We start from the raw sequence: 16,821 nt of genomic DNA on the forward strand, positions 1-16,821 counted from the left end.
CGCACAGATAGCACACAAAAAAAAAAAGATAATGCGCACCAAACTACACGGACAAGCCGCACAGATGGCACACACAAAAAATAATGTGCACTAAACTACACGGACAAGCCGCACAGATAGCACACAAAAAAAAAAGATAATGCACACCAAGCCACACGGACCAGCCGCACAGATGGCACACAAAAAATAATGTGCACTAAACTACACGGACAAGCCGCACAGATAGCACACAAAAAAAATAATGCGCACTAAACTACACGGACAAGCCGCACAGATAGCACACAAAAAAAGGTAATGCACACCAAACTACCCGGACAAGCCGCACAGATGGCACACACAAAAAATAATGCGCACTAAACTACACGGACAAGCCGCACAGATAGCACACAAAAAAAATAATGCGCACTAAACTACACGGACAAGCCGCACAGATAGCACACAAAAAAAAAAGATAATGCACACCAAGCCACACGGACCAGCCGCACAGATGGCACACACAAAAAATAGCTAAGTACGGGTACACCTACGGCGTTCTGGAAAAAAATATTACCAGGCACCGAAAAAAAACCTATGTGCACCGCGCAAAAAGGCGCTACAAATGCACCTAGCTTGCCCTAAGACAAACTAACTACCGCTAAGATTGCTAAAGATTCTGTGCAGCGCTATTCACACGGCGCACTGAAAAGTGCGTCCAGTGCAGAACAACGCTAACACAGCGCACTGAAAAGTGCGTTTGGGTTCAGAAGGGACAGACAGGGAAAAACGGAAGACACGTGGGATCACACAAGGCGATCACACAGGGAACACACAGGACACAGGAAAAAACAGATAGGGATGGGAATTTGTAGGGAACAATAGGGATCAGATAAGGATCAGAACACTATTTATAGTGTAAAAGTGTATTTTGGTGCACACAGTAACGCTCTTTCCTCTCTCCAGCGATACCAAACCAAAATGGTGCCGCTGGAGGAAGAGGAAAGTGCTAAAAGCACGTTTTTTAGCCTAAAATCGCTGTAATTGGCCAGTCAGGTTTGACTGGCCAATCACGGCGATCGGCGGGCGGGACCGATTTGATTGGTCGGGTGACGGAGACAGGAACTCCTCCTGCCTCTGTCACCCAAATCTCAGCCCGATGTCACCCCGTCTCGCGACGTGGTGACAATTCTAAAATAGTATGCGCTCGCGCAGTAGCTGTACTGCGCTGAGCGCCAATAGTGGGAAGCTGCGCAGTACAGCTACGGCGCGGAGCGCTAAGGGGTTAATGACTCATACAATATACTGTAATACTACTGTACTGCAGTGCATTGTGTATATGCCAGTGTTTCTATGAGACTTCAGACTGTCATGGAAACTGATAAGCGCCCTCCGATTACATCACTGGGAGGGTGGGGGCACCTACTGGCCATCCAAAATGGCAGCACCAATCGGCAGAACCGATATGGCAGTGACAGGCAGATTTCAGCTATGTTTGCCCAGTATGGATAGAGCTCAACCTGTGACTAATCTCCATAGGGCCCCAACTTCACAACAACGTACTATAACATTGTGGCGTGCATAGGGGTTAAAGTTGCTCTATGGCAACCCTGCTAAGGAAATTCTGTCATTATTGTGTAGCATATGCAATGCTGAGAAAAAACAGTATTAGAAAGTAGATGACAGTGTCTGTCGACTAGATTAGGGGATATATATGCAGTGTGCAGTAGCGATGTGAGCATACGATGTGAGGAAGGAAAGCCGTGTGTTTAAAAGCAAAATGACAGCTATAAATCAAGTCAATAAGTCAAGCTTTGTACACAGCAGGGAAGCACATTACAGATCCTCCTCTGCTTCTAAAACTCTCCTTCCTACATATCATACAAGAAGAAGGCTGAAGACTGAACTCCCTTAGCAGCCTACACTTACATGGTTGCTATGGAGCAAATTTGGAGAAATAGTATGCACAACTTTTCCCCAAAAGTAAATAAAATTACTGAAATGGCACTAACACTTTAAATGATGACTGAGTAAAATATTTGGTGTATTGTTGTCAATCTAAAGTAAGATTTACCTTATTTTAAAATGTTGGGACCAGATATTTTTCATTGTGTCCTGATTCGCAAAGCCATAGAATTCAAGCTTTCTACTTCTCATCACTGTATTAGTCTGTGCTCAAAAGGCATGGAATCAATATAATGCAACTCACATGCTGTCATTTAGTTTAGTACATACTAAATACTAAAGTCATGATTGTTCCACTTACTGTGCATTTATACTGGTATCCACAAACCCTGTATAGGTAATGAAATAATACTCAATTAATAAAAATAAATTTAAAAAAAATTACACACTTTAAAGTGTCAGTAGATACTAATGCACAGTCATGCGAGCCCCCATAAAGTATCTTTGAGCATCTATTATCCTTTTGAGCAGTGATTGTATAGAAAAGGTTCAGTCTGTTGGAAAACACGGCTCCAAAAAATACAAACTGAAGTTAAGCAAAATCTTTAGACACAGCTTCTACAAAATTGGGAGCAGACATTAAAATTCCAATAGTACAAATGATGGTAAAGATAGAAAAAGCCATAAGACACAAACGGTCCACTACAGATGCTGCAAATTTCCACTCATTACATATAGATTCATCCTCATCTTGGTCTCTGAACCTGTTAGCAATATATCGCAACTCTTCCAAAATCTTGCTTAAGTCATGTTCTCCTTCTTGGTGTCGTGGGTGGTGAAGAAGGTTTTCATCATGTGTTGGAGAACAGGCCATCCTGCCACATATGACTCCAGAATCAGTAGTAGGGGTGCAATGGATGCCCTCCAAACCACGAAAGCCAATATAGAGCATGTTCCCATTACTTGATTGTTGACCACTTACAGTGTTAACTTCAACGCTTGCCATGCTACAACGCCGTTGCTTATTGTTATGCTGGCAAACTGGTCTGACCTTATCTTCTCCTGGTCTCTTCATTCTGAGGAACCATGCACACCAGTTTAATAGAATTATTCTTGTCTGAAAACAATAGAAACATACAAAATAAAAAGGTCATTCATGTACATCCAGATGCTGTAGTTAACCTTCGGCTTTACAATTTGGAACAGCGAGAATTGCTGCATATTGTTATTGTTATACAAGTATATCCATACAATAGGATGAAAGCAATTACTTATTACATTTGACAAATAACATGAAAGCTAACCTCATGTATCCAACGTAGTAAAGATTGACAATGTTATACCATTATAGTTCAGAGGCCGAGTTCAGCATGTTCATGAAGAGATGACTCAAGATTTTAATTTAAAATGATCAGGGCAATCCGTGTGATTGATCACTTTGTGACGTTGCTCCCCCTAGCTCCTTTGTTTCTGTATATGTAGTGTTCATTATGTACAGTACAATATACTTTATATTTCTTCTTACATCAAAAGCAACTTACCACCTGGGGAAAATCTGTTTGGATTCCAAAAATATAATTAGTATGCCACATATATTTTATAAAATAAACCCTGGCATTACTTTTGTGTGTTACTTAAGAGGTTATCCGCTTTCCAGGTAATGTTACACTGGCATGTACTGGCATCACAAACTTACCTTAACCCTCACTGTTTTCCACTCATTTTCTACGGGCACTAATGTAAGCAAAGTTTCTATGGGCATGGACGGGCAGGCCTGTGAGAAAAGGGGGGAGTGGGGTACTGCTGGAAAGACAGGGGGACATGGGGTGCAGGCTGCAGAAAAAGAGGGGCATGGGGTGTGGGCTATGTAAGAAGGAAGAAGGACATGTTTTTAGGATACAGATACAGCTGCCTGTGGAGGTGAGTGATCGCTAAATATCAGGTACTGGGTTAATAAATATACCAATTAACACATTACATCTCCATATCCCTGAAAGGGGACAAAACATTGACCCTTTTAATTGTGAGCATTGGATGGATAGGGCATATATACAACAATTGAATTTTCAAAAAGTCACCCGGCTTGCGACCACAGAGCCCTATTTAGTTCACCAGGGTATAGGTAAATATTTAAAAAGTAACCTTTATTAGATATGCTATTTAAAGGGGTTATGCCACGAAACAATTGACTGCAAAAAGCTGTCAAAGAGGTTAAAATATTTCGAAAATCTATTTGTAATGGTTACCTGGAAGTAAAGATTCCTTTCTATTTGTTATTATGCTGCTTGTTCAGCCTCTATTCTGCTCCACACAGAAGCAGATGTGGGAGGGGCCAGGCACATGCACAGCACTGACAGAGGCAACTCACTGACCTCACCTCAGCGCTACAGAGCGCTCAGCCTTCAGAGTCTCCTTCCACCTGCTGTGCTCAAATAGTCCCTGCATTACTGATCCAATAGAAGTCCAATTGAAATGTGTCATACGCCCCATGTTAAAAGTGCACCAAAAAAAAGTTGGTGCAGTCTGTCAAAGCAGTGCAGGGGCACCAGATTCATGAAGAACGTGCGCCAGAAATCCTGAATCTGGCACCCCCTGCACATTACACAGGACACTGCACATAGTACACATGTTCTATGTATTCTCACAGCATCATGGTCGGTCAGGCTGACATGCATGGATGCATAGATAAATAGGTGACAGCTTCTCACATGTTACTGATCTTTAGCTACTTCCCTGCTAGTCAGGCACAGGACAGCAGTGTAACATGGAGGGACAGTGAATGGTGGAGAGTACAGGAGATGCATCAGGAGAGATCAGAGCTCAGCCTGTTACTTGGGTTATCTCTGCAGCCTCCTGTGTGACCTGACTAATGGTGGAGGGAGGAAGGGCTGCTATATTGCTATAACTCATATTAGGGGAGGACTCCTCTGTGCAGCAGATAGTCATGTATGTCTGCAGTTACCTTGTATCTGCTGCTGGAAGCTCCTGTGTGACCTGACTAATGGTGGAGGGAGGAGAGGACTGCTGCATTGCTATGATCCATGTTAGGGGGGACTCCTCTGTGCAGCAGATAGTCATGTATGTCTGCAGTTACCTTGTATCTGCTGCTGGAAGCAACTGTGGAGCAGTGGAAATCACCTCATTCACTGGTGTAGACGGCTGAGCTCTCTGCCCCCATTTCTCACTTCCTATTGGCTGCAGTGTGTCAGGTGATCTCTCAGTGTGGAGTGATCTGTAGTGCAGAGCAGCTGGTGGAATGTTTGTGCGCAGACTCGGCCAGATCAGCTGTTGCTCAGGACGGGACACAGCTACCACTAGAGGGCGCCAGCAACCAGGACAAAAGGAGTTATCTCAGTAAGCCTGCATATTTTGTAATAAGTGTAAATGGTGAAAGTACTTGTCACGATGCACTGGGCTCAATTACAGCCATTTGCTATGGTGACACAACCCCTTTAAGAACAGTAGAGATGTCTTAAAAACACAGAAAACGCATTTACATGACTATACAATTTTAAGGCCAGAGGCCCTGTATCCCTGGGAACTAGGAATGCGGATGCTGTCTATTCAATTAACACATTACTCACAAAGACCACATATTAAAAGGATCCAATCAGCCAAGGATGTGGTGAAAACCATGGATGTGGTGCTTTGTGGACTTCATTCTGAATCCTATGGTAAGTCCTGAAGCTATCTTATTATTGGCCATTTGGAAAATTTGTGTGGGAATTCAACTAAAAAAATTTTAGAGTCACATTTTCATCTTGATAACTCAAAGAGAACTAGTTCTTTAGGCTATAAAAAATATAAACAAGTCAAGGTCTGTATTCAGGAACCTCTATCCATAGCCACAATACTGAGGCTTTTGTAAAGATGGAGAATCATATTATTCATCTTTAATGTCTCTTTGTCTCTGAACTCATAGGCGCAGCTTCTGCTTGCAGTGAGTATTAATATTTTTGCATTAAATAAAGATGGAGACAGAAAGTACAGCCTTTCAAGACACACACTAGCATTCAGAATTTGGAGAAAATATTAATTTTCAGTCAGTGCTTTTAGCCTGGGAACAATCAATCAGTAAATATGGGTGACTGACATTATGGTGATATATATATATAATTGTATGCAACGTTGTCAGTTGTAGTTTTTCATTGAAATTTTCATTTTTCGTCTATAGTTCTTCTTCACTTCACAAGTTTAGGCTTTATGTTACTCAATAATTTCATTATATGGAAACAATTTACATTTAGACTTGCAGTAACTACATCATGTAGTACAGATATCATATCTAACGGGCCTTACTAAGATATATACAATATATTTTAACTTCAGGAATAAAGCAGAATTTTTCCTTGACTTAACAGGAAATTCGAGACTTGACATTTGGCATTAATGAAGATTAATACATTTCTAATTATTCTCCAGTTATGAAAAGCAGAGGATCTTAGTTTAGGTCTTTCTATATCTATGAATACAGTCATTTACAAAAAGTACAAATGTAACATACATCAAAATAATCATCAAGCAATATAAAGTCATTAGCAAAAGTGTTTTTCCACCCTTCTTGATGGCTTTATAATTGCACATTTATTGCAATGAATAGTATTTGATTTTTGAACAAAGTAGAATATTAGAAAGGGGGACATGCAATTTATTTCTCGCTCTGCTTTGAACATGCCCCTAAGAGTCCAAATAGAAAAAAGAGGTTTATGCATGAAAAACTTCTGTTTTCCTGGGATTTTGATTAATCTGCCACATCATTAGGATTTTCATGGTTCATTTTAAATGCGATAGGCTGTTAAAAATTGGTTATTTTAGGCTTTACCAATGTCAATTCCTTAAATGCCTGTCATTTAAGGAATTAACTAAAAGAGAATAACTACCTTATATACTCGAGTATAAGCCTAGTTTTTCAGCACCAAATTTGTGCTCAAAAACCCTAACTCGGCTTATACTCGAGTCAACTAACAACAAAGACAAAACTCACCTTTCTGACGTCACCCATAGGTCCTCTTCTGTCTGAGACAGTCTGAGACAGAAGAGGACCTATGGGGGACGTCGGAAAGATGAGTACAGTGTTATTTTTTTTCCTACTACAGGGGCTGGGCAGGCTGCATGCTACAGGGGTTGGGCAGGCTGTATGCTACAGGGGCTGGCAGACTATATACTGGGAGGCTGTAACCAATGCATTTCCCACCCTCGGCTTATACTCGAGTCAATAGGTTTTCCCAGTTTTTTTGTGTTGAAATTAGGGGTCTCGGCTTATACTCGGGTCGGCTTATACTCGAGTATATACGGTATGTAAAAAATGGACAACATATCACTGGCCTGTGTAGAAGAAATGTGCACCAGGGCTGGTAATCTGTAATATGGGAATGTAGGAGAATTTTATAGGAGATATACAGATGCTAGTTAGATTGATGATAAATATGAAAGATGATCTAGATTTATTGATAGATTTATAGATGCATAAATATAAAGTAAATTATATATGGATAGCTAGATAGATGATATAAGATAGGAGATAGATATGATGGATAGTAAAATAATAAAATAAAAATTACCGTATATCTTTATGCAAAGACTATATATATAATGTATTTGGAATTTTTATATCACCAACACTTTATACACTTAAAACATTGATCACATGTAATGATATAAATTTATATGAAGTTGATGTATATTCTCTTTAACTGCACTATCCGACCTCTGACCAATAAGGAGAAAGATTGGTCTTTATTGGTGTGTGTCTTCTTTCAATACAAATTTAATTTTAAAGGATTTTATTAAAATGTGATATTTTGATATACAATGTTATTTGATTTAACTTTTGGGTTCTATTTTGTTTTTTTAGAAAAAGGAATTCACTCTGTCAGTGAATGTCGTGTACAATTTAACTTGGACCTGCGTGCCTCATTTTTGGGGATTAGGCAGGTTTGTTACCAATCAAATCAACTAGGACATGCAGAGGTAAGAGTATATGGTAACATGAAATCTTGAATCACTGGACATGGTCTCTGGGTGCATGATGTTTAATGTAATACAGTATTGCTAGTCCAGTGGAGAGCAGCACCCACTTAAAACATATCTTTTAGGCAGATTGTAGGACCTAGTGTCATACAACTCAAGCCCAGCCCCAGGGCTTAGTAAAAGCCAGTGAAATCACATAGCAGCCTGTGGTTCACTGAAGGAACTCAGGGCTGCCTGTGTTAAATTACTAGGTCATGGTGGAGGATTGTATTTATCTTGTATGACAAACGTAAAACAAAATGAAGGAAAAAACAATCCCCAAGTTCACATTTTGCAATTTAATACTTTATAAACCCAAATGTGTATAAATAAAAATGACAGGTCATTATGCAACCCCCCCCCCCCACCGCCCACTGGATCACAGTTTGCTGAATCTACTAAGGAGCCCCGACCTCGTAGATACGCACGCGATCTTCACCAGTGTTATAATTCTTTCCACCTTTCACTCAATTGTGGTGTCTGCAGGAAACTTTCCTGTATAAATATCTTTGTGTTGAGTGTTTCTTAAATGTGACTGTAGCATTACTATTTTACGTCTAGACCAGTGCACTGGAATTGAGTTTAAGTCGTGCTGTGACAGAAATTGGATAAATTTTAAATAAAATTACAAGATTAGATTAATTGTTTTGAACTAAAAAAATTTAGGAACATGTATTATGGATCGTTTAGTTAATCGTGCATGAATTTACAGGGATTTGTCTTAAAATTTTGAGAATTCAATGTTTCAGTGTCAAACATTCAATTAAAATAAATAAGCTGCTTTTACAGTCCAATAATTATTGCTAGGACACATAATTTAGAAAAGGTTTGCAATACTACAAAAAGGATCCTAAATTTTAAGGCTGGAAAAAAAATATAACTTTCCATAGCGATATCAGCGCAGTTAAATCCATCTGAAAATAATTGCCATTTGCTGAGGCTTTCAATTGGGATAATGAGCTCCCACCAGTCATGAATGGGTTAACTGCTAGGAAGTAGTTATAGTGTATACAATCTTACAATTACAATCATCCCTTTGAAGCATCCATATAACTGATGTGGCACTTGTAGAAAATGAGTTGGATACCTCTGGTCTTGATGTATCTCTAATTTGTAAGGTCTATGGGAATGTTTCAGAATATGAAAAGGGTTTTCCTTTTTTATCTAAAAACAACCACATGTTTGCAAATTTTTAAAACTTAGATGTAAATTTCAGGAACAAGTTAAAAATGTTTAAACATTTCAAGTAAAAATCTAGACTTCTTTTTCTAAGTTCAGTAACCCCTCTTCAATTCAATCCTGTAGATACTGGCTTCAGGGTTTCTAATTAAACCTATTTGTTTATAGATCCAATATATGTAAAGGAACATAAGATAATTAATACTTGTTCCCATTAAGCATCAGCATAACTGATCCAAATACAAGGGAAACAGAATCTCCATACAAGAGAGACGGATACGAGGGAAACAAATATAGGGGAGACAGAATTTCCATACAAGGGAGACAGATACAAGGGAGACAAATATAAGGGAGACAGAATTTCCATACTGTGAGACAGAATCAATGTCTGTTTGCAGTTCTGCTGTTTGTAGTGTAATTTGTTGCAAAGCTTACAAATGTATATGTAAATGTTTTCATACATGAACAGAAAGCAGGATATTTTAAATTATACTGTACTAGTTAAAATTATCCTTCTCGTGCTGATTTTCCTTCCTGTTTGTAAGCAAGTCATCTTTAATTGCACTTGCAACCACATGCGCTTTAGGAATACTGTAACCCCATGCTGTATCCTACAATCACTAAGCAAGAGGTAATTTGAAGACACATCAGGAGGAAAAGTGTTTCCAATGGATTTACAAATATGCTTTATTTAGATGGAGCTAAAGTCATTTTCTTATTAATATTTCAAGATATCGTCCAGCAGGAAAAAAGTGTCTCTCCTGCCCATCATACCTTCTTCATAACTACCAAGCTGTAGTATTATACAAGGTAAATGAGAAAATAAAAAATTATAATATTCACTGGAGGATTAACAGTGTCAATCATGATATTACCAGCATTTTTTAATTGGCAAACACAAACAGTGACCTAGCACAGCCTAATCAAATATAGCTATTGCCGACACACTAATAACCAATTAATTCATATGTCAAGAAAAAAGCCAGTGTGTCATCAGGCAAAGTATAGTACAACAATGAAAAAATCTTTATTAATCTTAGGTTACATACAAGACATACAAGGAAGACTCAAAGTTAAAATCACTTAAAACGTACCAAGTACATATATAAGATGCAATGTTGGATACACATGTTAGTATAAACCAACCACACCCCCTCATACATAGGATAAAGTACTACTGAAGTAATCTGTAAACATCTGACTGTGTGTGCTGGTTAGGCCAAAGTATGGAAAAATAAAGTCAAGGTACCTATAACAAAGAAGTCAGTAAATCTAGCTTAAATACATTACGCTACACACTGAACCACAGTGTTCCGGTCAGGAAGTGAGGGGTCAATCTGTACCACTCCACCACTACTTCGCTGCTATACAGATTGACCCCTCACTTCCTGACCGGAACACTGTGGTTCAGTGTGTAGCGTAATGTAGCTAGATTTACTGACTTCTTTGTTATAGGTACCTTGACTTTATTTTTCCATACTTTGGCCTAACCAGCACACACAGTCAGATGTTTACAGATTACTTCAGTAGTACTTTATCCTATGTATGAGGGGGTGTGGTTGGTTTATACTAACATGTGTATCCAACATTGCATCTTATATATGTACTTGGTACGTTTTAAGTGATTTTAACTTTGAGTCTTCTTGTATGTCTTGTATGTAACCTAAGATTAATAAAGATTTTTTTATTGTTGTACTATACTTTGCCTGATGACACACTGGCTTTTTTCTTGACATATGTAGCATTTTTTAATTGGTGACGCTGTCCTTTCGTCCCAAAAAGCAAACCTTTATACTTACTGAAAAGCCAAAGACAAATATAGTAAATCTGTCGCCAATCTTAATAAATTCTCCTCAATATCCGCATATACTCAAATATAAGCTGAGTTTTGCAGCACAATAAATGTGCTAAACACCCTAACTCTGCTTACACTTGAGTCTAGCACAAAAACCCTCTGTACTCACTTTTTTCACAACGGCCTCCACAGGTCCTTTTTTGTCTTCTGATGCTTTACCTCCATCTTCAGGTCCCCGCTCGCTGCATCGCACACATGATGATGTCAGCCACTTGCCAACATCATAGTGTGCATGCCGCCATCGGCATACACTATGATGTCAGCAAGCGGCTGACGTCATGGTATATGCGATCGCAGCGCGCAGGGACCCACAGCCAGAGCTTCAGAAGACAGAAGAGGACCCGGGTAGAGAATTTTTTTTTTATAGGCTGGGCATACTCGGGGCAGGGGGCTGGCGATGGCTATATACTAGAGGGATGGCACTGGCTATATACAAGGGGGCATGGGCTGGCTATATATTAGAGGTCTGCTGGCTGTATTCTAGGGGGCAGGTACTGGCTATATACTAGGGGGCTGCTGGCTATATACTCGGGAGCAGGAGCTGGCTATATGCTAGAGAGCAGGGGCTGGCTATATACTAGGGGTCAGGGGGCTGGTTATATACTAGTTGGCTGCTGGCTATATACTGAGGGACATGGGCTGCTGGCTATATACTGGGGGACATGTGCTGGCTAAAGTAAAATTGGGACCACGCACTCCAATGTGTTTTAACATGCATTTAATATCTTCAAAGTGCTAGATTACAGCAGTAAACACTGTAAATAAAACATATATACAAAATCAATATTATCATAAAATATACTAGTGGATATAGGGTACATCTATACATATATACATTATAGTGGAACAATTCAAGCAGCATCCATATAATCTCTGTGTAATCAGTTGAACATGGTAATAGTATAAGGTCCTTCGAACCAGGTCCATCAACAATTTTAGTTAACATCAGTACATGACACTAGTAAAACTACAGGGTATCAGAGTGAACATAGCTGTGCAGACATATAACAGTAGAATCTAAAATCAAAGAAAACAGGTTAATGCTTACCAAAAGCTGTCTACTAAAGTTTATCTGGGCCCTGGTGCTATGTATCGTGCTTGCTGTTCGATTTACAGTGTTTTGAGAAAGGCCCTTGTGGCTGTAACATCACACAAGTATTACTGCTGTAATCTATCAATTTGAAGATATTAAATGCATTTTAAATCCCATTGGAGTGCGTGGTCCCAATTTTACTTTACATGGGGTTGGATCCCTGGATCAGACGAACCAGGAAATTTGGGAGTGCAGACCTAATATATTATCTACGGACATGTGGTGGCTGTCTATATATTGGAGGCTTGCTGTCTATCTACTGGTTGGAGGCTGTGACCAATGCATTTCCCACACTAGGTTTATACTTGAGCAGCAAGGACGATACATAGCACCAGTGCCCAGATATACTTTGGTAGACAGCTTTTGGAAAGCATTAACCTATTTTCTTTGATTTTAGTTTCTACTGGTACATGTCTGCACAGCTATGTTCACTCTGATACCCTGTACTCAGGTTGGCTTATACTCGAGTATATACGGTCATTTTTTGCATCAGATGTCCTATTGTTTGGCAATATGTTGGTGAAACAGGCCATAAACTTAGTACAAGAATAAGCTCTCATTATCATCATTTCCTGTGGCTAAATATTTTTGCATCCCTGACCAAATTATGGAAGATATAAGAAAATTGCTATTAAAAGAAAGAGAAAATAGTTCAACAGACAACAATTGAGACAGGTGTGAATGTGTCAGATCTATTTATGCCATTTTCAAAAAATAAAGAAGAAAATCTACCATTTGATGAATTATGAACCAAACATACCTCGAGAATGTTGTAGCTACACTGATGCAGAAACATATCTTTTTTGATCCCTGAGCTGAGTGGTTTTGCTGAAAAAATAATTTTAAAAATCAGCATAATGAGTCTCTGTCTCTCCTTTGCTTGGCTCAGCGATTCTTTTCTTGCACTACTCAGGAGATTGATGTAATCACTGACAGGCAGAAGTAATTCATTGCTGCACCAGCTGCTGTGTATGAGTGATTCAGCTCAGGTTGATTAGTCCTGTCTGGAACAGTGCAGACATTTCGTGTAATGTGTTTATGTACTGCAGGAAACATTTCACTTTCCCAAGGTCCTGAATGTCATAATTGTTTTTTCAGCAAAACCACTCAACACAGGGATCAAACAAGATATGCTGCTGCATCAGTGTAGCTACAGCATTCTCAAGGTATATGTTTGCTTCATAATGCATCAAATCAAATGGTAGATTTTCTTTAAGGGACAGTCTCATGAACAGTGCTTAATATTCCCAGCATATTTCATAAATATTTGAAAGATGAGGGTCCCACCTCTAAGACCCCCCCTTCTATTTCAAGAACAGAAGTCCACTGACCCCTTTATTGGAGCTGGAGCTTTATTGGGTAGTTTTTTTTCACAATCTTCTTACAATATTTAGAAATTGGATAACATACCCATTTTGGCATTTTTCCTCCATGTGGGTCATGATGATGATATTGTAGAACAATAACTGTTACAACCACTGAGAGGCCGACAATTATCATTGTACTGGCAAAGTACTGCGCTGAAAAACACAACAAAACAATAAAAGACAAGAACTTCTTAGACATCCAAATTATTTTACCTTATGGTAATAGTCAGGAAGTGATCTGTAGATGACAATGGGGGCAAAACATACTTGAAAATATAAAGTGTCACATTAGATATTTTTCATATCATCAAACTGCCATTTTACCTTTATATTTTTTCTTAGTGTAGCCTCCTACAGGGTTATGGAAGCAGGACAGAAGATAGCCTTCTGTGCATGGAAGCCATTGACTAATAATACTAAACTGAAGGTCCTCTGTGTGTATCAGTATTTAGTTTTACATTGATCATCCGCTATAATGGAAGAGAACAACTAACTTTTGATAGTAATGTAAACCTAGCTTAACATCACTTATTTATGCTGTGAAAATCCCATTGCACTGAACTGCCAAATGCCTTGTCTTAATCTAGATTATGACTGCTTTTCCTGCTGTATCTTTCCACATGCAACCTCATTAGATTATTGCTTAATTGTTCAAGTTTTCTTAGGCACATCATAAATAGGGCATTACTTTATCTCCACTCTATGCAGAGTGAATACAGAAATACAATGACAAACTATCTTTTAATTACCAGATGATTGGAGTAGAGGAATCTCTGCTTGGGGATTCATGAAGGTTGGTATTGCTTTCTCCTCTAGTCTACATTTCTATTCACGATGTAGCTATATGTATTTTGTCTGCATAAATAATTAATATTACCTATTAATGGGACAGAATCCGAGGTGGCTGGCATTATCTCTGCCACTAGCAACATGAATACGGTGAGAGATAAAAGTACAGTTATACCTAAAAGTAAAGAAAATAGAGAAGTGAAACAGCAACAGGAGAAATTTTGGCACATTAATCCTAGAAAGCTGTTTAGCTTATATTGTTCCCAATATAAAACCAGGGGCCATATCGTATGATACCTCAGCATATAAATGTGTTGCGGCAACTATGACTACTTAAAATCAAGAATGATAAACCAGGGGCACTTACTCATAGTTCCGGGAACTGTGACTTTGGTAATCTTCTTATCTTTGTTATCCATGGCCTCCTTCTTTCTAAAATCAATGTTTAAAATTATGCTAATGAAGGATGTTACCAAAGCTGCTCCGTGCTGTTGATTCACAGGCTGTTACAAAGAGTAGAACATGTGTCTCTCCCTTTTTTCCTCTGCCTGTGAAATCTAGCACCAGCAGGAAGTGCCGGGGGAAGGGAGACCTGCTCTGATCATTTTAAAAGCCTGTGAAGCTGAGGAGCTCTGGAAATACCCACCAGAGTCCTTTGAGCTTATTAGCATAGTGAGTTAATTTTATAAGGGGGGAGGCCATGGATAACAAATATAAGAAGATTACCACAGCCACCGTTACTGGATTTATGGGTAAGTGTCCCCATTTTATCATGCATTATTTAGATGGTACTGTTGTACTTTAATGTTTTATCATTTTATCAATACTTTTTTTTTCCAAAGACTTTTACCCCTGCAGAAGGTCTATGAATATATTGCATATATCTAGAGCATGACCCACTGTATGCCATGCCTGTGTAAACAGTTCTCAGCTTAGGGACCCAATCAGTAAAGTGAATACATTACAAACTTTTAGTAATCATTGCCTACGGCTGAGTGAGAGCAATTTGCTTAATGTACATAGCGTTCTAATATTAGCTTCTTAGGGCAACATTTCATTCTAGGAGAGTAAAAATGCCTCCTCCTGAATGTTTCTGCTTCAAATCTTAATAATTCTGTTTAACTCCCAACTCAAGATTCTCGTAACGAAAACCTGGCTGCCTTGCAGAGCCCATAAAGCATCCACAAAATGCTTTCCTGCATAAAATATATCCCTATATACAGAACAAACTGTCTGCATTGTAACTGATGTATTTATAGAAAAAATGTAGGTTTATGAGAAGATTCCACTCGTATATGAAGGATGCCTTGCAATGGAGCGCCCTGTATAAATAAGAGTGACTGCTGCATCGTGCTGCATAATAGCGCTGCTTTCCGTATAATTACCTAAGTGTATTCTCAAATCTAGATTTCAAATGTCTATACTTTGCAGGTCCTATGAAAGTCAACGCTATTTTCCATTAACTGCATGTTTACCAAGTGAGATCTTCTCTCCAGAGTCTGCTGGAAGAAGGAACACAAGCAAGGCAAGCGCAGATATCAGGACACAGGGAATTAGAAGATTTAGTCCATAATATAGTGTCCTTCGTCTCATTGTTATAGTAAATGTCACATCTGGATATGGTTCCTTACAGCATCCATAAAAACTTTCACTCCGTTTCCCTGGGACTCCTGCAGAGGAAATACATTTCTTTGTCATTTATTGTCTAATTCCACTAATAATTAATCAGTAGATTAAAATAATACATTTAGATCTTATTTTATATTAATTAATAATAACTTTTTTATAGAAATATATGTAGAGAGGAAATAGACTTTCCAGTTACTATAGCTGTAACTATAGCTGAAAATGTGCTTGAAAATATAATAAATACACAGGAAGACAGGCTAATAACTAGACATTGCTTTATCCACTTTCTCACCCCAAATCCAAATACATTGGCCAAAGAAGTGTGGCTTCTTTGCATCTCCTACTCTGCACCATTGAAGTCAACTATCAGAACTTGTATGCTGGTTTTCTGGAGTACAAGCACTGAAATTATTGCATGGCCAAGTATTATGACTAGTTTCTCCAGTGGGCATGTAGGGGTGTGATCGGGGCTGGGCTGAGCCAGAGTGGGGAGCAGGGAGTTTCTTGCTCCTCGCAACTGCACTGTACCTAAAGCATACATATTGGGGCACATTTACTTACCCTGTCCTGTCGCGATCCCCAATCTGGACTGTCCGACGAGGATGTAGTCTAACGCGATTCACCAAGATCGTGTGCTCGAAATCCTACATGTGTCGCTTCCCTGCTGAGGTCCACTGGAGTTCACCTTCTTCTTCCTGGTGTATGGGAGTGCATGTCTTGCGACACAATTTGACATGTTAAATCCCATGCGTTGTCCGAATCCGTTGGATTGTCCGATGGCCTGCCCCTCTATTTGCTTCGCGTGAAAGCTGGCACCAATGCGCCAAAATCCAATCATGTGCGACACAATCCCTGGCGCGATCCCTGAAAATGTCGGAATACCCAATGGAAATCCGGCCGTGGGACCTTACTAAATAAGCCCCATTGTCTCGATACATCCAGACTAGGGGAAAAGGGGGTGTACATAATTTGTCACCAAAAAGAAAATAAAGAGGTCATACAGACTGCCTTTGCCAATGTTT

At 39.1% G+C, this 16,821-nt stretch overlaps 1 protein-coding gene across 3 annotated transcripts in view; it reads right to left on the bottom strand.

Annotated features, from left to right (window-relative positions):
* Window positions 1–420: 420 nt before the first annotated feature.
* Window positions 421–16,821, bottom strand: part of LOC140127418 (neuronal acetylcholine receptor subunit alpha-7) — a 144,261-nt gene continuing 127,860 nt past the window's right edge. For 2 of the 3 annotated variants that reach the window (XM_072148095.1, XM_072148096.1), the window contains 4 exons: window positions 15,646–15,840; window positions 14,259–14,345; window positions 13,425–13,534; window positions 421–2,995 (listed from right to left, as the gene is read on the bottom strand). In XM_072148095.1, coding sequence (XP_072004196.1) covers window positions 2,471–2,995; window positions 13,425–13,534; window positions 14,259–14,345; window positions 15,646–15,840 — 917 coding nt within the window. In that variant the 3' untranslated portion in view covers window positions 421–2,470. The remainder of the gene's footprint in view (window positions 2,996–13,424; window positions 13,535–14,258; window positions 14,346–15,645; window positions 15,841–16,821) is intronic. The other variant, XM_072148094.1, reaches the window with a different exon arrangement.

Source organism: Engystomops pustulosus, chromosome 4 (assembly GCF_040894005.1).
Source record: "Engystomops pustulosus chromosome 4, aEngPut4.maternal, whole genome shotgun sequence".
NCBI lineage: Eukaryota > Metazoa > Chordata > Amphibia > Anura > Leptodactylidae > Engystomops > Engystomops pustulosus.